At 40.5% G+C, this 22714-nt stretch overlaps 1 protein-coding gene across 1 annotated transcript in view; it reads right to left on the bottom strand.

The window, feature by feature from the left end:
* Positions 1–2624, bottom strand: part of LOC118413404 (Ca(2+)/calmodulin-responsive adenylate cyclase-like) — an 18002-nt gene extending 15378 nt beyond the window's left edge. Inside the window, exon 1 of the mRNA XM_035816768.1 lies at positions 2455–2624. Within this exon, the coding sequence (XP_035672661.1) occupies positions 2455–2597 (143 nt within the window). The 5' untranslated portion in view covers positions 2598–2624. The remainder of the gene's footprint in view (positions 1–2454) is intronic.
* Between the last annotated feature and the right edge of the window lie 20090 nt (positions 2625–22714).

Raw genomic sequence — 22714 nt, 5'->3', positions numbered from 1 at the left:
CAAGGGTAGAGTGAGCCAATACCAAAATGTGTTTTTAAATTTTTTTCATATCTGCTTCTTAAATGATTTTATAAAGGTTTTATTGCACTTTTGGACCAAAACTGTATAATTTGGCCCCCTGTACCATGGTATTACATCCAAATGACCTGAAATTTGGGACAGAGGTGCCCTAGATACTTATTCAAAGGATCCATGTATAATATTTGGTATAAATCACTTCAAAATGGCTCCTTAAGGAGGTTTTTGTGGGAGAGTTTAGGATAGGTAAGGTTGGAGTGCCGAGGTCAACGACCCCTAGGTCATTCTGGTGTGTCAGGGCCACAGGTGTGCCAGGTAGATCCAATTATCTACCTACCTACCTAGTCCATAGACATCCAGGTGGTTGGTGGACAAGGTGAATCCAATTAATGGCCAGCCAATGAGCGAGCTTATTTTGCTGGAAGAGTCCATTGTTGGACAGGGGGTGTATTTTAAAATTTACTTTTAGACTTTGGTGATAATGCCAATGTTTTTTTTAGCGGAAGTGTTTTCGCACTGATCCACTTGACATAAGACTACTACTGGGACAGTCCATTTTTGCACATAGGGGGGGATTTAAAAAAAATCAGTTTTGGACATGGGTGATGATTCCGAATTCCATTTGTTAAATGGAAGTTTACCCCCACCTGAAGACTGTACATGAGGAGGATTCGGCAGCCAATCAGCAAGCCTTGTTTTATCTGGAAGAGCCCATTCATGCACGGGGGACTTTTTTTAAATTCAGTTTTGGACTGGGTTGCTTCTTATACAAAGGCCATGTGAGTATTTCTGGACTTGTCTATTGTGCAATTTCAAACAGGGTGAGCTGGGAGATTCCATTCTTCGACGAAGGGGGTATTTTTTTAAAATTCATTTTGTGGACTTCGCTGACTATTTTAGCTGATATATTTTTGGATCGCTCCACTTTACATAGGGGTATAACAGGAAGAGTCGATTCTTGCACAGAGGGGGGATTTTTTGCAAATATGGTTTTGGACGGCTGATGATTCCAAATTCCATTTCTTAGCGGAAGTGTTTTTGGAGTCGTCTATTTTTTTGAGTCCATTCTTGAAGGGGTTTTTGTAAGATTCATTTTTGCTCATAAGTGTGATTAGTAGTTAGAAGTCATTTTAAGCAGAAGTGTTCCATTTTTGCACATGAGTGATTTTGGAACAGTCTATTGTTACATGAGGAGGGAGATGGCTGAAATATGCTGTATTTGCTCTCAAGCAAATGTCGGCCTTTCTAGTTTCCTGGTATTTCCGGCTTAAATGTCAGTGTCCAAGGCATGCCTAGCATGTTGAAATCAGAATTTAATAGAGGAACAGATTTGCCCCACACTTTCTGTCAGTCAAGAAGAGGCTACACTATTCGTACTCCGGCACGTCCTGTTACTCCGCACAAAAACTAACAGACACACAAGCAAACACACACACAGACGCACCCAAAAGCTAAACCTGTAATATGAAGAGATTCGTCAGTCATATATTTAGTAAGTCAATATATTATCAATCTTCGATCAGTTACTGTTGAAAACACGTAAAACGCGTAATACCAAATTTTCCATTTCTAATGTCAAACTAGGTCATTCCGTGATCAAAATGTACTGAGCAGACATCGAAAAGTTGGAAATGTTTACTGGTCTGTATACCTCCTTACACAGGGAAAGAATTACACGTCATACACACACACAAACACACACACACACACACACAAACACACACACACACACACACACACACACACACACACGCACACACACAAACACACACACGCACGCACGCAAACACACGCACGCACGCAAACACACACACACACACACACATACACACACACACACACACACACATACTAAACAGAAACAACGTGTACTTGAATGTAAGTTCATCTGTGCCGGTAGTCAACATTATGTTACAATTTTGAGACCTTATGTCCGTACACAAGATAAAGCGCTCTAAATCTGCGTCATTTCAAATTGATAAGAATCAGAGGACAGATCGAAAGCTCGTTGGTAAGCGCTTTAGTAGTAGTAGTAGTAGTAATGGTTTATCATTCTTTCTTTCTTTGTACAAAATACACAGCATCGCAATGCACAAAACTCGTGCACTGAATTGGACTGGTATACAAATGTTTTTTTTTACATATCTTACATCATTAAATTTGTTTTTTTACTGTTATCAACATCTTATTATAACAAATACATCATTTTTATTTTTGTGTACGGATATAAGGTCTTAGAATTGTAACAGAAACAACGCGGGTATACAGATTAAGTGCATACTTCCTGACTAACCTAATGTATAAGCGTATAACCCGTCCCTAAGGGCTTGCTTTGCGCATGTGTACTGAACATTGGTGAGAGATCTACTCTAACAGTGTTTTATGTGTTTTCAAAAATCACTTATCGAAAAATATTCTATCAAAACCATAACTCACTTGAGCTGTTCCTCGACCGTTGTGTGATTGACAGAGAGCCTGCCCCTGTGTTCCCGGATGTAGGAACGTAGATTGCCCAGACTTTGGAAGTGCCACGGGAGGTCGGACATCTTCGGCCATGTGTACTGTTGAAGTGCCGCCATGGCTCCGTCAGTGTTACCGTAGAGCTAAATGGGAGGAAGACATTACAGTTAATAGAAATATCTTACCGTAATTTTTTTTTACTCAATCATCGCTAAATAATAAGATCAAGATGTTACTTCAAAGTTGCGAATAACATCTACATGTAAACAGGCTTTTCTTTTTAATGGATTTTAGTACAAGAGTACGCCCGCAAAATATGCTAATCTCCAAGTAGATTAAGGTATCTCGGTTGGCTAAATTGGCATTTTGACCTTCCACTGTTTTCTTATCAATGAATTAAGAAAGAATGGAGCCGTAACGAATGTTGATAGATGGGCATTAAAGAATTCTAAATCTGATTTTTTGGGGGCCAAATTGATGACGTCATCATTTTATTGGCTCTGCTATTATTTTTTTCTATGACAAAATACAGCACTTTGGTACATACCACTGTAATGAAACTTCGTTTTTCGCTGCATAATGATGAAAGCTACAAACGTTACATTTCCAAACTTGGGCCCGGCCGGGCTGTTTGTGAAAACGAAAATAAAAGAAATGTATACATAGAAATATGCACAAAAAATGGCCACGACTATTCCCCTTCTGTAGTTTGGTGTCTTGTACATCATAATTTTTTGTTCCCAAAAGCTGCCTAGCCGGGCCCCGTTTTGAAAATGTGCCGTAGGCCTCACAGGTGGCATAAGACAGTATCAAAGCTGGCCGATTAATTTAAAAAAAAAGCAGTATCGCCGAGCAAAGGATGTCAGCCGGCCACCGTAAATCTGCCCCCAGTCGGTAAGAAGAAAGGCTTTTAGCTCCCAATTATTTCCTAAGCAAACTGCGCTTGTGAAGTGGGTGTTAATTGCCCTCCTTCCTGTTGGGCGTTAATTGCCCTCTTTCCGGTTTCTCTCCTTCCTGTCCTACAGGGATGTGCGCGGGTCACTGAATTTGTTCAAATAAGGATATAAATTACTCCCAAAAGATTTGATACTATCCTATCATCTTATCACGCGTCATCATATCATATCAAGATTAAATCTGCCTGGAGATTATGAAGATGCTGCTAGCTACTTGATCCGATAACCGTCAACATGGTTGCCAGGATTCAAAACATGATTATTATGACGTCAATGAAAACCTTGTATCTATAGGACTGAAGCAGCAATAAACAAATTTCACACGATGAACATGATAGATCTAAAACGAGGCAAATTTGGCAAACATAAAACTGTGAATCAGCAGCAGCATTTTAACTAATGATGGCAAGGTTTTTAGCGAATTAACCAATTAGAGGATAGCTGCATGTCTGTAAAAAAAATTGTATCATAATGTTTTTATATTGCATCTCTGCTACTCTACACTGATCTTTTCTGTGCATAACACATCTTCGATCTCATATTTCCCAAATAAATGTGATATGGCAGAAAAGCTGACTGGAAGCTGGTCCTATGAATAACTCCAGTTTGTTGAAAAGTGAGAATTAACTAATCATATAGGAAAGGCAGGGTCGACGAAGCTTGAAAACACTTCTTAAAACTGTAAGACCGGAATGGTTTCTTTCACGCCACGCTGTGCGTTCGTGTGTGTTTTAATGTCTTGGAAGTGTATTTCTCTATCCGCACTAAAGCCTTGAGTGTTCCCTGAGTGGATCGAGGCCAAAAATTTGTCTCAAGTGCATTTCAGCAGGGCAAGGCATGTCAGGAATACGAATGCACGACCTAAAATGTGCAAGTCAAACACACATCAATTTTAATTAGGTCACAAAATACCAGTATGTCTTGTTGCATTTATCTGAATTGACACGGATGGCATGAGTACTACTTTGCTGTGATTATTTGCGATAAAAACATGTCACAACAAGACACTCAAAAAAATATGTCGGTAAGAATAAAGTAATCTAATGAATGGGCTCGGCTTCTCAACGCTTCTCTGTCATTTCGAAAATGTTCGTAAAAACCCGACCCAATTTAGAATAGGAAGAGTACTTTTTATGTGCATATTGTGCTCCATTTGCGATAAAAACATGTCACAACGAGAGACGGAAACATCTGTCGGTAAGAATGAAGTAACCTAATAAATGGACTCGACTTCTCAACGCTTCTCTGTCATTTCGGAAATTTTCGTAAAAACCGACCCAATTCAGAATAGGAAGAGTACTTTTTTATGTGCATATTGTGCTCCATTTGCGATAAAAACATGTCACAACAAGACGGAAACATCTGTCGGTAAGAATGAAGTGATCTAATAAATGGACTCGGCTTCTCAACGCTAATGTCTTTCGATCATTTCGGAAATTTTCGTAAAAACCGACCCAATTCAGAATAGGAAGAGTACTTTTTTGCTGTACAACTTGTGCTCCATTTGCGTCAAATCTAAAAACATGTCACAACAAGTCGGAAGCATCTGTCGGTAAGAATTGAGTAGTCTCATAAATGGCCTCGGCTTCTCGGCACTTCTCTGTAATTTGGAATCTTTCGTAAACTGATTCAATTTAGAGTTGAAAGTGGTGACCAAGCAGCCCTTGTCAGTTAAATTTTCTTATCAAAATGTGCTAGGAATACGAATGTATCTTACAACGACTTGTATCTAAAAGCACACATGTTGTTCTTGTGACCATGGTCTGTAGGAGATGGGAGTGGTCGCCTTGCATTCGCAGGCTTGATTCCTTGCCGAATCATATACTCGTAAGTTAAGCAGATTGCGTGTTTAAAGAAGGGTTAATAACGTATTCGTCGTGAATTTATGTTTCCCATCAAACAGGTATAGCTAAGCAATCAATTTGCACTTTGCTAGATGGCATAATATGGGATTGAAAATGGTTTGATTGGATTAACCATATGTTTATATTACGGATATCTAAGCACGATGGATGTTGAGCAGAAGAGATTTATAATTAATCGCATCAATGATACTTTTTAAGAAAATACTCGAAGGGAAGAAAAATAACACCCAAAGGAAAATGGAGTTGTACTTTATTAAAATTGTAAGGGACAGGTGGGTAAATTTCTTATAACTCCTGACTTTGACACATTTATTTTAATACCCAATTGGAATGTAATATGACCGGTACCGGAACTCACACTGTATCTGTATCTATGTAGCCGGTATAACCGCCGTTCGGCGTAACACACCAGCTTCGCAGGCACGCGGCGCGGCAGCAACTGATTATTTTACACCGAACGACCCGTCACACCTAACTTTTGCACATCTATCTGCAAGCGTTCTTTGAAGCTATTCAGAGAAGATGCCCCTACTGTGCTTGGTGATAACAAATTCCACTCTACAATAGTTCTGAGAAAATACGAATTTTTGAACACATCAATCCTAGGTTGGTAACTCTTGTATTTGACGTCAGGGCTGTTTCTTGTTCGTTTTTGAGCTGGTATTAGATAATTATCTGTCGGTACGTCCACCTGTTTATTGGTCATTTTGTACATCATGCAAAGTCTAGACCTTTTCCTTCTGTCTTCAAGTGATGTCCACTGCAGATCTGTTTTCATTTTGGTAACACTAGCATCCCTGTTATAGTTGTTTTTACAGAATCTGGCAGCTTGGTTCTGTAGCCTTTCAAGTTTATCTTTGTCTTTCTTTGTATACGGATCCCATACTGTTGCAGCATATTCAAGGTTAGGTCTTACCAGTGACGTGTATGCAAGTGATTTTACCCTGGCTGGGCATGCCCACAAGTTGCGTTTGATCACTTCCAATGTCTGTTTAGCCTTGGTTGTGATTTTGTTAACATGGACACCCCACTTCAGCCCAGTTGTTAACGTAACACCTAGGTATGGGTGGCTTTTCGTGGTTGCTAATGTCTGACCACAAAACTGGTAATGGGACACATTTGGTGTGCGTTTGTTCGTTATGTGCATGATATAGCACATATCAGGGTTGAACTGCATAAGCCATTTCCTTTGCCATTCTTCCAGGGTGTTCAGATCTTTCTGAAGAAGTTGTGAGCCATTCTTTGCAGATACCTCTATATATAGCAGACAATCATCGGCGAATAACCTCACACTTGAATCGAGCTGGTCTGGCAAGTCGTTTATGTACAATAGGAAGAGCAATGGTCCCAGGACAGTCCCTTGCGGAACTCCCGACGCTACTTTAACTGGAGCTGAGGCCTTCCCTTCGTGAATGGAATGAGAATGAAGTATAACGATTTTCCATAGCTAGTGGTGCAGTGTTGTTTTGCTACATCTCTCGTATTTTAAAATGCTCTTCGCACATCGCGTTGTCCCTACTCTTCTCGATGAGTGTTCTATTTACCTCCCTGAATGAAATGTTCATGGAGGCTATATTTTCACTAGAGTTTGCTTGATTGCTTCATTGCGGTGTGGGACCGCGTAGCACAGTGGTATTGTGTTCGCCTCGTGACCGAGAGAGAAAGTGCCCTTGGGAAAGGCACTTTACACACGACTTTCCTCACTTTACTCAAGTTAAAATGAGTCGTCCCTCGGATAGGACGTTAAATGGAGGTCCCGTGTCTGGGGAGAGCCATACCCCGGGCACGTTAAAGAACCCGCCACATGTGCGATGGTGCGGTGTGAGCGGTTCAAAACCTACAGTACCTTGGCCGCACCTGGGGCAATTACTGTCGTATGGAGGTCACCTGAGTGGCGCCGAATGGCAGCTCGCTCCAGACACTTGCGACAGTCGTATTGAGGTCACCTGAGTCGCGCCGAATGGCAGCTCGCTCCAGACCCTTGCGATTTAGCCCTGCCTATTGTAAGCTCCTCGCAATTCAGCCCCTGGCTGCAAAGAGTGAGTAGTCGGCCCACCCAATAACAATAACATTTGGTACTGTAGCGGGATTTCATGTTTTGATATCTACTGTACTGAACAAGCTTTGGTCACGATTTGAGGCATTAGATAGATGTATTTTTGTTGTTAGTTGGTACGTGCAGAGGTTTGACACTACCGCCGAGGCTCCCTTCTACATGGGGGGCAAACGGCTTTTCGTCAAAAGCCGAAATGGCAAATGCTACAATATCCCTTATAGTTATACCCCTGTCACATTATCCATGATCTTCGGGCGTATCAATGGAAGGTCGGACATATTTAAGATCGACAAAGGGTTGTACGTATTCTTCACCTGAAAACCGTCCCGGTCACATATATAAGACATACTGCACCATGTCTACCAATGATGATAAAAACCCCTTTCACTATTACTAAAAGCTGAGAAGCTTTTTGCTTCAGCCCACGCCAACGTCAAGACTCTCAATGTTGCATGTAAGCTGCTCTCTACCATATCAACTATATTAAAGGAAGCGCAGAACCACGATTTACCGGGCTATGCCTCAGGAACAAAGAAGAACCCGCAAGTGAATTCATTCTGTGTAAACCAATACATGGTCGTCCCCGACGGACGTAATTACATAGACCTACTTGCTCGGGCTGTGGTGTTGCATATGGCCATGGATCATTGAGAACGCTATGAGGGACAGAGATGTCTGGAAGATAAGGGTGGACTTAGTCCTGGCAAATCGCCCGAGATGATGATGATGAACTTGACTAAAAGAAATGTTTGCGACCATGTTGTCAATCGTCCATGACAGTGAGGGCATTTTTCTATCAAACTCATTTTTTTATTTTCTCGCAAGCTCTCGTCAGTTTTGTGATGCCCAGAAGATGATATCCATATGATCAAATCAGCATAATCTTATGTCTTATTTCCTTTTGATGTTTTGTCAATGTAAAAACAATTGCAAAAGAATTGAATTTTTGAGGTTGTTGCCTTCTTTGATACAGACGAAGCTGAAATATAAATTCGGCTTGACCTTTTTTCAGGACAACCACTTTGGTGTTGCTGCCGCTTAAATTCTCCAAATGAATACGCATTATGTCCATTATGTCCTTTGAGGGAAAATCCAATCAACCCGTGGCTTTTAAACCGGGCATTTCAAGATTCTTATTAAATGCTCTATGTAATAGGAATGGAATCCTTTAACCAGCACCGTTACAAAGGCATTCTCTGCCCTTTCATGAAATATTGCTCGGGCCTCTTGAGTTATCCATTCTTTGGTCAAAGATGATTGCCAAAAATTAATATCAACGGAAGGACTCTATGGAATTCTTTTGTCTACAAGGACACGAATGTATCCTCTGCATGTATGCCCATAATGAACCAGCAGCATTCAAGTCACTTGACTTGTTTCTTAATGGCTTATAGTCACCCGCTGCGAATATTATTGCCAGCTACTTAGTATGGAAACCCCAGGAAGACTGTTTTTCACAATAATTTGGAACATTTAAATCTGATCCTTTTAACGTTATTTTTGGTGACTTGAGCTGTGGGTGTCCAGCTCCAGCTTCTTCAAATTTAATCATTCTTCCAGACAAATAACTTATTCTCAACAACCGTTAACACTCTCTTAAGCTACGTTTATTTCATACATATCATAAACACGTAAAACAGTAAAAAATTGTTATTGTACACCATGTAAAGGTAAACATTATGCATTTTCATGCAAATATTACCTTTCTAGTTCATCTTTCTCTTCGATTAAGCACAAGGTTTTAAAAGAAATTCATGGCAAGCACGCACTGTTCTTATGTCAACCCAATTTTCATGCACTTCTGCTAAAAAAAGTTGGTCAGAGGCATTTAGCAACTAATTAGCAAAATGTAATCTTATAAGGACACCTGAACGCTACAAATACAAGCTTAGGCGTCCATGAGGAAAACCACCAGCTTGTTGATTGCCGAAGATACAATCTTTATTAATGCACATTGCTCAGTCTTTGATCCGAGGAAGCACACTCACTACTTATGCACGGGCAAGTTCTGAAGATTCTTTTATGTGGGTGGGTTCACACGTGCGCATATATTCAAGTCCGTATACGTATGGGGTCCGTATGGAAGTCTTAGCCTCTGCCAGACTCCACAGGCCGCTGAAAAAATTATAGAAATAGTCCAAATATGGACGGATGATATGCTAGAGGAGTCAGTTGATCGCACAGCATACTTCTTGGACAGATAACTCCTCTGGCATGTTATGGCTCTATATTTCACCAATTTCTGCTGTTTTCCAAGTGACCTATGGGACCTGGTAGAGGCTAAAGGTGGGGTCACACATGCGTATATATTCAAGTACGTTTGAGGTGCGTATGAAGCTCTTAGTCTCTACCAGGCTCCACAGGTCGCGGAAAAAATAGTACAAATTGGACAAATATAGATACATAACATGCCAGATGACTTAGCTGACCGAGAAGTATGGTTAGTGACCCAGCTAACTCATCTGACATGTTACCTGTTTACGTTTGTCCAATTTCTATTATTTTTCCAACGACCTGTGGAGCCTGGTGGAGGCAAATACTCCCATGCGCGCCTCATATGGACTTAAATATATACGCAGGTGTGACCCCACCTTTAGATATTAGTAATTCCATACGGACCCCGTACGGACTTGGATGTATACGGACGAGTGAACCCTGTTTATGTTCCAAGGAACCGCACCCATTATTCAGCACCTAATTAGTAAGTCAGTTATATTTAGTTAAATGTAGTTAATTAGTAAAATGTAGTTTATTAGAGCAACTGATGGGCACTACAAATACGTCCGTGGGAAAAAACACCCAGCTTGTTGATTGCCGAAGACGTAATACATTGTATAACGTTATATTAACATACATTGCTCAGTCTTTGATTCAAGTAAGCACACTTCCTACTCATGCATCACGCTATAGATCAATCAGAACTGCGTGGGCATGTTTTGATGATCCTTTTGTTTAACCTTATGTAGGTCAACACGCTGTTTACGAGCTTTGGTACTTTACAAGCATGCTCCGGTTAAAGACAGACGTCACAGCTGAACTGCTCTGTAGAGGGCAGTAAATGGGATTATAGTTTCACATAAAATCCTTGAAAATCCTTCTTTTTCGTGACGTTTCTCCCAATAAGGAGACGTTTATTTGCATGGGTTAGAAGGAACTGTTAGGGTCAGAAATTTCTCATATGTTGGTCAAGATTTGCTCTGTTCAGCAGTTTAGTTGCCGTATGGACGAAGCTCAGGTGTGGATCTGTGGAGTGTAAAATAAGGAGTTAACTGGTGTCTAAGGTGATTTTTTTCATAAAGCAAGCTTTCCTGAGCCCATGTCTCGTATATGGTTATCAAAATGGCCCTTGTGATTTCTGATAGAGAAGAATCTTAAAAATTGAAATTGGGGTTACTACTTTTCTGAAGTACTTATTATTTAAACAATGCTTTCCTATATATAAAGAGGTCTAACTGTTGTATCAGGTCTTCAATTAAGGACGTAGAGAAGGAGGCAAAGAGACGTCATCTCGCAGGGCCACGTGTGCATGTGTATGTTGGGGACAAATCATTGCGGTAATGTTGACTAGCAAATACGCGACACCTACACACAAATAAGAAAGACCGCACCTAGAATATCACATACTCATCAGATTAGATGCAATATAACTTTATTGAAAATCGCAATGTTGCCACTGAATTTATTGACCTCCGTGGACTAGAATTGAAATATAAATGCATCATATGATGTAACAACCCTTGCATGGTATACATAGGAAAATATATCAGAGAATGTCTAGACGCTAGAAATCCCTCCAATGATTGTAACAGACCATTTTTATCCCATACTATGTACCCTTGTAATAAGTAGATTAATCTTATAGAACAGTAGTTATGTAAATGTATCAGTAGATGCTTTTTACCTTGTACAATTGTTGCAGAATAAAGTTACATTAAATTTTAAAGGCAACGTACAAGCATTATGACAGACATTCACTGAAAAGATATTTACAGTCATTGTGCATGTGGGCGACATTCGGCTAAATAGTGATTTATTGAAATTGAAAAAAAAATGAAATTTGAAGAAAAAAGGCGCGTTTTAGGCAAAAATTTGCGACGTGTTGGCGGTTAACTGAAGACCACTCTATAAAAACATCCTTTTTGAAGAAGAGGAACTCTTAAGCAAGGATTTTGATTTTACGGTTTTGATCTCCATGTAAACGATGTCACCTTGATAGTCAAAATAAGATTCACTGTAAAATAATGTTTTGATGTTAACGTATTACAATATGTCTGTATCCTTGTGATTATCTGTAAAATTATCTGTACGCTGTAAAAAAAAGAAGTGCTTGTCTTGGAAAAAATGGAGCTTGTTTGACGTCGAGCCAACAGCTGAAACGCACGTGTCGCAACGGGGGTGGAGGGGGCTTTTGTTTGTCTCGTACAGCCGGTAAACCATTTTAAACCTTAACAGTAGAGAACAAGTTGTGAGCCTATATGTAAGATCGGACTCAATTGCAAGCTTTTTTAGATACTAGTACCTAAACCCACAGCCGCTAACATAAGACCAACCTGCCGAGCCACCAACCAGTACTTATGTTGTGGGGCATTTTTCGAGCAAGAAAATGATACGTATTATTTGGTGGGAAAATGAAGTGCAGCGTTGGTTCCTATCAAGTCTTTGGACATTTCAATGAGAAGAAGCATTATTTATTTAAGTCTACTACTGGCCACATCTGTGATTGAATGATTGCTAGACAGTATGTTTCTACAGCCAAACCCTTAATCAACTTCATTCCCTTTATGTTCTGGATCGTTTTACAAGAGCTGTGCAAGCGCAAAAGCCCGTATACACTTTGGGCGGGTGTCAAGTGATACATTAGAGAGATTGTGTCTTTGCACGTAGGCCAAAATGCGACATACACGCATATACAGTTACATGTAACGTAAGAACTACATGTGCTGTGAATCTTGCTTATTAGCCACAATCGAAATTGCAATGCCTAGGGATACGAACAAATACTGTAGACTGTATGTCAATTTAATGGTCAGAGTGACATGTCACCGACATTGTGCCATTGGGAAAGCCCCTTTAGGCTAATAGTTACATTTTACAAAGCGGGCTCCGGCCGGCCTTTTTGAGCAAATGTATACGTAAATATATACACAAAGAATGCCCATTCTTTTTACGTCTTATGTCTTTTATATCATAATTTTGTTCCCGAAAGTTGCCCGGCCGGGCCCCGGCTTGGTAATGTGACGTAGGCCTTGCATGACCCGATCCACGGGTAAAAAAGGGGTGCAGGACTTCGATTGGGGAGGTTAATGGTGGTGAAAATATCAGAAAGATGAGATTCTATTTCCAATAGCATGCCATTAGAACAATTCTCTGCACCAATGGGTTCAAAAGGGCCATGGGAGTATCTTTTTACATTTAGATGCAGAAAAGGAAAGCAAATACGGCAGAGAGATTGTGAATGAGTACAATCATGCAGAAAATAGTATTTTTCTATAGATATATTCGCAATCATAGCAGAAGAATCAAGCTATAATTGACTGTGCCTTCTACTTCAGATCCGCACAATATCATGTCCAAAAATTACGTTTGTGCCTACTAACTTTTTGTCCGTTAATAATGTAGGAAAACAAAACAGGTTTTAATTTTTCAACTGCCTGTGATTACGACGGAGGTGACCGCTGGGAAGCCAGCAGGAAGCCATCAAATTTTTGTCCAATTTCCTCACATTTACAGATAAAAAGAAAGTATTTTATATCACATGCAGAGTCTTTTTCTTAACTCCTTTACAGACTCAATTTAATTGTAGCTAGGAGCACCGGCCATTGTTTTTTGAGGGGAGCGCTGATACACGATCTTCTGCGTAGGCAAGATTCTTTAATGTTAGGCTTGCCTCGCCAACTGGAAGCAGGCTAGGCGAGGTAAGACTCCCTCTTCCCGTGGATCTTGCTGAAAAGTGCAAATCAACGCTCCCCAAAAGAAATCAACCCTCGGTCGAAGCAAACATGTAATGATATACAGTCAGCTTTCAACCTTCTTCATGCCTCGTTGTTGTTAATTCCAATTAAGCTGCGGTCAGGTATTTGCAACACATGTTATCATCATTCCGATCTAGATTTTAAACTGTTAGAGAATTCTTACCTTTGGAAAGCGCTCATGGACCAACGAGTCCCCGCCCGAGCTGACGTAGAGGGCCGTGGTCCCCCTCTCCACCGCCACGTTCACTACCACCTTCCCTTGCTGCGTGCTCAGGAAGATGTCGTTGGAGACCGCCTCCCCGGCATCCTTCTGCTGCTTGGCGTCTTGCAGGTTGAGGCTGCTGTGCACGACCATCCCCAACACGGGAATCGCCGCTAACACTAGCATGCAGAACATCCTGAAAGATATCCTTCGCCGTGAGAGAGCTCTCCGAGCCTCGTCGACCGCCGGGTCGTCTTCCATCTTCCCGTTTGATGAGACTTGGCTTTCGCAAGTCGATGAAGATTGGCTGACCCAACCTTGTCTACGGCGGCGGTGAAATCTGGAGCGCCCCCGAGACGACGTTACTGCCATCATAATAAACAGGTTGTCATCGCACACGCGTATTTGATCCACGTTGACGTCGATAATAAGAAGGAGGCATGCGCAGTCTTTGTCAATTGAGCCGGCTCGCCGAGATTGAAGCGGATTGAGCTACTAGAGTCTGCTTACAAAGAGCTTATATCAAATGAATCCGAGGTACTATCGGATTTTCTGAGGTACTTTCAGATTATTCATTTCCGTCAAAAGGAAGGATTATGTAAGCAATAACAAAAAGTTTTGCCTCGCGCTTATATAATGTCTTTGTTTTGCCCTCATTCAGACCTGGGCTGGTTTTTGAGGCCTTGGCCTACTTTCATGTCGCACAGAAAGTTATTTATTTAGCTAAAACAAGGACGTTATATAATGTCAGTTATCTCATATAACGCCATTGGCTAGAACTATCAAACTTGGTACATTTTCCAAAAATCTGGCCATATTTTACTAAATTTGCTGAAGTCGGTTTCAGAATTTTTGGTTGCTAGGTTGTCTTGGTAAATCACAACTATTTTCCTATATCAATTAATACATCTTATATTGCTCAATGTAACTTTCATGATTTAGTGAAAAAATGAAATTTGAAGAAAAAAGGCGCGTTGTAGGCAAAAAATTGCGACGTGTTGGCGGTTAACTAAAGACCACTCTATAAAAACAGCCTTTTTGAAGAAGAGGAACTCTTAAGCAAGAATTTTGATTTTACGGTTTTGATCTCCATCTGTAAACGATGTCACCTTGATAGTCAAAATAAGATTTTTTTAAATGTTTGTAAATTATCCTCATTTGATGGCGTCATTACATTTGTTCTAGAGATGTGCCCCCAAACCCATATCCTTAGAAGAACCTCATAATGTTTTGTTTGCGGACGTCTCTGTCTCTCTGGTGACCCACATGTAGACCCTCCGTGTCTTGTTTCAACGTATACGTCGGAATATCCACGCAGCAGATTTGAGCAGACTGTATAACACACATTTTGTTTTACACCTCAGACAATGGAATGTTTTATTTGTACTTATTATGTTCTGCTGTGCACACCTAATTATTCTCTCTGTAATATGTTTTTCTTTTTTGCATGTGTACCTGGGTCCCGATGAAAATTAGTTTTTCAAAACTGATTCGGGCTACCCAGGAAAATTTCAATAAACAATAAAACAATGAATAAACAAAACAAAAACACACACAAGCGAACGCTGAGGAAAACATGTCCTTACGGTGAAAGGTAATTAACGTTATACCCTTGGTCACATCTGCAAAATGCTGTTCACGAATGGCTTTGACATTTGTGACTAAAATGGTTTTCATCGATGAAATTGTATCCGGCATATTTCGGAAGCTTTGAGAGGTTTCTAATTTCAGTTACTTGAAAGTTTGTATGCATCAATTAGGAAGAAGGTGGCGATAAAAGTCAGTTTTACTATTTAAGAGGCTTTCATCGCAGCCTTCTTCCTGATTGCTGCATAGTCGGTTTTACAATTCATGCAAACGCCGGCCGAATCTGTAGATCAGTCAGAGCTTGCCGAATTTCAACATCGCCCGAGTATCGGCTGTATTCTTCGCTGAAAATCTGCCCCTTCAGTAATCGGATGGGGCGACGTCTACCCAACACTAATGATTATATATCCCCCATGAGATGGTAGCATCTCTTCAAGGTCAGCTACAACTGCACAATCTTCTACACAAAACCCTTTGACATTTTCTGATTGATAGGGTTTGACCTCGGTATATTCCGTAATGCCAGGTACCGACATTTTCTATCCTGCACTTAGAAGGTGAAAGTATCCCAAGAAACGGCTGCATATGTTGTAAACAAGGGATTTCAACGTGTTAACCTAATGGCTTTTAGCTTAGCCTTTAAAGCTTTCACTGTTGACTATGCTCCCATGGTCTTTGTATGTTATTTGCGCAGTGCTGCATACCTCTGACCTTTATGTTTTGGGCAGGGTTTGTATGTTTTATGTGGATGGACAAAATATCAAGACAAGATGGCCTTGATTGTTTTGATATTAGTGAATGGGCAAGGCTTGATGAGACCTTGTATTGACTAGATATTGGGCCCCCTTGCGGCATTTTATCGTACTGCAGTTGGTCATCCGTTTTTGATAGCTTTCGTTCTGAATAGCTATAGGCAATCGTCGTATGTTATTTTGGTGTAGTGATGTAGTGGTGTAGGCATGGTCCCCGTGGTTGCTTTTTTTGCAATTGTTTTTGTATTGTTCGAGTCTTTGATTTGTTTTCTGTTCCATGTATAATACGCAGATGAGAATTGATATTTCAAGATATCAAAGTACGGGAATTTAGAGTGCGGGCAACATATGCGATAGTTGTAGCAAGGATATAAACGCCTTGGTTGTAGGAACATGTCGGTGTGAAATCCGATCAGGCAGCACCCCCGCTACATACGTGGTAGCGCCTAAAGTGACACACCATTCTTTGCACACAAAAGCGCGATTTAAACAAACAAGTTCCGTGGCCGGCGGGTGTGGTAAAATCTGCGAACGGTTTATTACACACGCGGATTGAAGTGACAAAATAAACGGTTTTATATCGAGATCTCTGCTCAAAGACCTTTAACGCGAATGTAACACGTCGCCATCAAAGAGAAATGCCTTGCAAGAAAGATTTGAATAGCAAGTACAGCGCTTGTAACAGCGTGTGCTAATTTAGGTGAGGTGTGACAGGTTTTTAGTATAATATGGCCAGCTGCTGCCGCGTACGCATATTTGTACCCTGTGAGCCAGCCGGGACCGGGCAGCTAGGGCAGTTTATTCGGTGGCCCAAGACAGTCAGTCCCGCCCGATCTCCTATTAGCGCCGCAGGGCTCGATGAGGTCCATCTACCCTAGCGATAACTCCTTCAGGCTTAATAACCCCGGAGCGCTTATGTGAGATCGGCGGGCTGACTGCATTGGCTCCCCGAACAAAACTCGCTAGCTACCCGGTCCTGTCCGGCTCCCAGGGTAGCAGCCTGTGAAGATGGTGCATTATACAGGCTATATAGATAGAGATACAGATTAGCTGGTGTGTTACGACGAAGGGCGGTTATACCGGCTCTATAAAAAAAATGAGATACAGATACCGAAGCTGGTGTGTTACGCCAAAGGGTTATGTTATACAAATGTACCGGCCATGCAGATACAGAAGCTAGTGTGTTACGCCGAAGGGCATTTATCTAGAGAGAGATACAGATACAGAGGCTACCTGTGTGCTATGCCGAAAGGCGATTTTTCATGCTGTACAGATACAGATACAGAAGTTGTTGTTTTATTCCAAGGGGAGTTTATGCCGGTTGTATAAATTTAGATACAGATACAAAAGCCAGTGTACACTGAAAGGCAATTATATTTATGAAGAACATACCTTTTTAATTAGTCATATCCAAAGAAAGACTTACGGTTTTACAAAAAGTACGTAAGCACAAAAGGCCCAACCTTCACAAACTCACAAACTGTTACCTGATCGTTTCCTTAACAATTGTTTCAGTGTGCACGGGGAATCCCCTTCAACGGTGACCTCATTCATCGTAAACTTTGACCTCATCGAATTTTCGAAAAGGCTGCGACAGAACCAACCACCACAAAGATCCAAGACAGCCTTTTTTTGTTATAACAAGACACTCGAATGCTGTACGACAATCTCAAGAACGTCTTCAGTAACCGTTTGCAACTGTCGTACGACTTGTGGTCAGGCAATAGATTCGCATATACGGTATAAGAAACGGCGTACGGTAGCTACAGTTTGAACAGGCTATCGCAGGGCGGAAACTACCTTCTAGAAATTTGCATTTCCGGTCGCTCTTCTTCTTTCAATGATAGGTGATTAAAATTGACCTGCGTATAAAGTTACTTTCATAGCTTTATTTCAGTCAATTGGTGTTTAATTTTTATTTACTGTGGGATTTGTTCTTACTTCTCGTTTTACTTTTTAGTATGAGTCAAAATTACGTTCGTAATTTTCCGTTAACGTAATTTTCCATTCGATACTTTCAGAGTTTTAAAATAGAATCCAACAGGTGGCATGGCGCAGAATGACCTGGGAACGGGACTTCCCCCACTCACGCGTCGTTCCCAAAGGCAAAAATTCCTGGTACTTGTTAATTTCGACCTATTTGATGGTGGTCTGAAAAAAATTCCCTTTTTAAATACAATGAATCAGTTACTCAAATTATAATTAAATCCGGGAAAACACATGAGTCGGACTATAAAATGCCACATTTTTAGAGTCTGTGAAGCAAAGAGGTTCTCCGAAATACAGGTAAGTTCTTTTTCATTCAAGGATGTATGATCTTTGCGACAGAAATGTATCAGTTTTGGTATCTGTTCAGCGTTTATAATGTGTTTCATTATCTTAATAGTATACGAATCATATAAAATTTACATATCAAAGGATATAATATTTGGAGTTTAACTAGGATAGGTCCTTGTTTTTCTTTCCTCCGGCTTTTCCTAGAGTGTAATCTGTTTAATGGGTGATACTATTTCATTACCTTTCCCTCTGTTAGTATTCTGTATACATTTATACTACCTATACAATACATGCAGTTACTAATATAGAAGAATTTTTGTCGACATGTTCTAACACTACAATAATTGTTTTTAAATACTCAGCAAACCAGTTAATGACGTGGCTTGCACAAAACTGTTTTTACCAAGATTTAAGTTGAAAAAAATTTCCGTGTTCTTTTATGATACATATAAGGACGCGTAGAGAAAAGGGTCCTCAATTCAAGTACTGTGCAGTTTAACAAAGGCACAACGAGAAATCCCCTTCCCTCATTACACGGAAATGCTAAGTTACAGCCCAGGTTTCAGACTAGTTGAAGACTAGTTAAAGATACACAGTCTACGGGATACACGGAGATCTGTATAAAAACCCAACGAAGGCAATCACCGAGACTAAGATACTATCATTGCTACCCATTGTGCCACAGGGAACATGAAACTTCCTCAAAAGAAAAAAAGTCCGTGTCTACGTCTGTTTCAGCTCTCTATTCATTGTAATTGAAGTGGGCAATGTTTTGATAGTCTAGTTAAAATTTCTCTGGGTGATGGACTACAAAAAAGCGTTAACAGTTCGCTATATCATGTGTTCGAAAATAGTTTACGTTTCAGAGGCTTGTCATTTTCAGTATCAGAAAAGAGGGGGAAGAAATCTAACTCCCATAGTCCAATTTGGATGTATTTGTGGACATGGTAAATACGTTATTTCATGTATCTGTCAACTATATTCTTTTGTGCGACCTGTACTCAACCCAATGCGTATATGCACAATAAATGTCTTCATGCATTCATTCATTCATTCATTAAAAACCTACATGCCAGAACAATCCGATGTTTCTAAAATGTAGCGACAAATGTTGTGAACAAGTCGGTGGATCTAGTCTTGTCGAAACAATGCATACGGATAAGTGTAATGATGCGGAATAATGCGGAAGCGTGCATGACAAAATGTGGTCACACAGGATTTATGGTAAAGGCAGATCTAACCGCTGTAACAAAACAAGCAGGGATACAATGCGACCTTTTTTGTGATTATGCTATGGCCCAGAAGTTTAGATGTCCCTGTAGCTCAATTGGTAGCAACCTCAAAGTTGACCTCCTCGTTCAAATTAGCTGATAATTAGGAGACCGTGGTTCAATAATAAAACAAACAGGGATACAATGCGACCTTTTTTGGTGACTTTATAGTACACTATGCCGGCCCCAGGAGTTTATATGTCCCCGTAGCTCAACTGGTAGCAACCTCACAGTTGACCTCCTGGTTCAGATTAGCTAATAATTGGGAGACCTTGGTTCAACGTCCCGTTGAGGCTAATCCACTGGGACGTAGAATTGGCGACCCGTGTTCGAGGAGGTGCCTCGGCCACGTCAAGGGGAAGGGTCATCAACCTTTGAGTGTAAACATATACACTGACTACGGAAAAATGAAGGAAACTTGCTGCGCTACGTGACACTAGAGACTACAAGGTGATCAAAACAACGGTCCCAATTTATCTACATGCACTTCTAAACCCATTTGCTTTAACATTCATTTGTTAGTTACTACAGGCGCTAGCAGCCCTCTTATTACAGTATACAGTAGTGTAATGTGATTTGTAGAGGCCATTGACTCCAAAACTAAACATTTCCGCCTGCACCGCTTGAACGTAGTTTCTACAAGGTTAACAAAACAACATTACCAATATCGTATCTAATTTACCTACTTCTACACTCATTTGCTTTAACATATTTGCTACCGCAAGTGTTAGCAGCCCTTTGCATTACAGTAGTAAAATGTGATTTGTAGCGGCCATTGACTCCACAACTTGCGTACTTTATACTTGTAAGGTGAACACAACAACAGTAACAATATCGCCCCTAATCCACCTACTTCATCTAAACCCATTTGCTTAATTAACATGTTAGCTACCGCAGGCGTTAGCAGCCCTATTATTACAGTTTAGTGTAATGTGATTGGTGGAGGCCATTGACTCCAAAGCTTGCGTAATTTAATTCATACATGATGAACACAACAACAGTGCCAATATCGCATCTAATTTACCTACCTCTAGACCCATCTGCTTTTACATTGTTAGTTACCACAGGCGTTAGCAGCTCTTATATTATAGTAGTGTAATGCGATTTGTAGCGGTCATTGACTCTAAACTAAACATTACCCCATGAGACGTTTGGACGTAGTTTCTACAAGGAGAACACAACAATGGTCCCAATATCGCCCCTAATTTGCCTACTTCTAAACCCATTTGTTTTAATGTTGTTAATTACCACAGGCTTTAGCAGCCCTCTTATTACAGTAGTGTAATGTGATTAGTACCGCGTGCAGGTCATTGACTGAAAAACTAAACATTACCGCCTGCGCCGTTTGGACGTAGTTTCTGGTGACAAAGGTGCGGTGTCACAGGGGATTCCCCACCCACGCGGCTACCTGTTGAAAGGGACCATGCCCTTATATGGACACGTAGCGCGAAGCACTCTAAGGTTAGAAAAAAGGAAAAAGAGAGATGCTGCGTCGGTTGTGTAACGTTTGGCCCAAACCTTAGAGGTCCTAGGTTTGAAAATCCTGATAACACAGTCATGTTGAGCTGATGGGAATGGCACTTTCTAAGACTTTTCTTACTCCACCCAGGTGTAAAAATGGGTACCTGATTTCGGTTGGAGAGGTAAAATGTGGTGGAAGAAGAGGGATGGGCTCCACCTTCCAATATTATGTCCTAAACACAGTAGCCCCTACGGATTCAAGAAAGCTTTGGAACTACCCTTACTTTTTTGTCCTTTTTACAGAAATTACTATACCCTCTGCTTAAGAACTGTCTTTTTTGCCAACTGGGTACTGCTTTTTTTTAAACAATAATCATATGATATTATCATGTTTGTTTTCGTACCTCATACCTCCTATTTCCTGATATATGTTATTCCTCGCCCCGTATAACTGTAATTTGGTTACATGAAATGACAACTATTTCATTTCATTCCACTTTTCAAATACCTTTATTCACTATTAAATTATATATAATTACATTCGTTCCTGCCGGTGCGTCATTTGTTAATTTACTTTCGCCACCGCGTGTCTTATTGTTGATGTCATTATGAGTATTTTTCTGGCTTCCACATTTCCCTCAATGAGTCACATCGAGGACTGGATGCTGTTGTTAACAACAAACAGGAGGGTCTAGTTTGTGATGACGTTTCAAACTCAGCAGACCACTTGCCGCTTAATTTTCAGTACAAAGTTCACAAACTCCAGGAATATGATATTCGGGGGAAAATATGCTTAAGAAATTGTTGTATAGATCAGCCAATATTTTGCTCTCGAGAATATTTTCAATCTTTGGGGCAAAAATCGTACATCATACTACATGGTATACCTTTAATATATATTCTAAGAAGTTCTTGCTTCAGCATTTATACAACCGTATCACGTTCGAACGTCTCATAATTTCGTAGTCAAACGCCGCCTTTGAAGGTAGCACTTCTATTTCACCACACTTGGGAATATTCCGCCGAAGAAGTCTTGATGTATTTCTTAGTGTTGTAAGAATCTACTATCGTACTGTTGCATGAAAGGAAAGACAATCTTAACCGAATGTAACTTCTTTTTCCCTTTGATAGAATTAGCATTTTGTGTCTGTGACCGATGACTATATGCCTTATACTCACCATGTCGGTCCAGAATCTCTCAAACCTGTCCTTATTGTCAAATAAAATGGAAGAGAACAGTAACCAAATTCTTCTAGAACTTTCCTTTTCAGGATAACAATGTGTCTGCAAGGTATCGCCATATGCCTTATACTAAACGCCTTGGTCCCGAATCTTTTAAATATGCCCCTTATATTGTCAAATGAAATAAATTTTAGAAGAAAACAGTAAGCAAATCCTCTTTATTTCCATTAAGAAATTATAACAATGCGTCTGCAAAGAATCGCAAAATGTCTTTTACTGGCCGCCTTGGTCCTAAATCTTTTAATTCTTTCCATATGGTCAAATGAAATGTAAGAAAACATCAACCAAATTCTTTCTATTTGTAGAATAACAACAATGTGTCTGCGAGGGATCGCCATATGCCTTATACTGACCATCTTGGTTATGGAGTTCGCCGAAGCGAGAGGTACCATATCTAGAAAGATACGAAGAGGCGAACGCAAGAAAGACCACAGGAAGAGAGGAAGAGACCACCAAGGCATGAACCCTGCTGAACTCATGTGCAAGATGTATCAAGAAGAGAGAGATCCGTTGACTGGACTCCACGTCGTGGCAAATGACTCCAGTGTGAAATACGTAAGTACGGCAGTCGTGATTTCCTCTTAGACCGTCGTGC

This window comes from Branchiostoma floridae, chromosome 4 (genome assembly GCF_000003815.2).
Source record: "Branchiostoma floridae strain S238N-H82 chromosome 4, Bfl_VNyyK, whole genome shotgun sequence".
NCBI lineage: Eukaryota > Metazoa > Chordata > Leptocardii > Amphioxiformes > Branchiostomatidae > Branchiostoma > Branchiostoma floridae.
The sequence above is the reverse complement of the archived record's forward strand: the minus strand, read 5'-3'. Positions and strand labels throughout refer to the sequence as shown.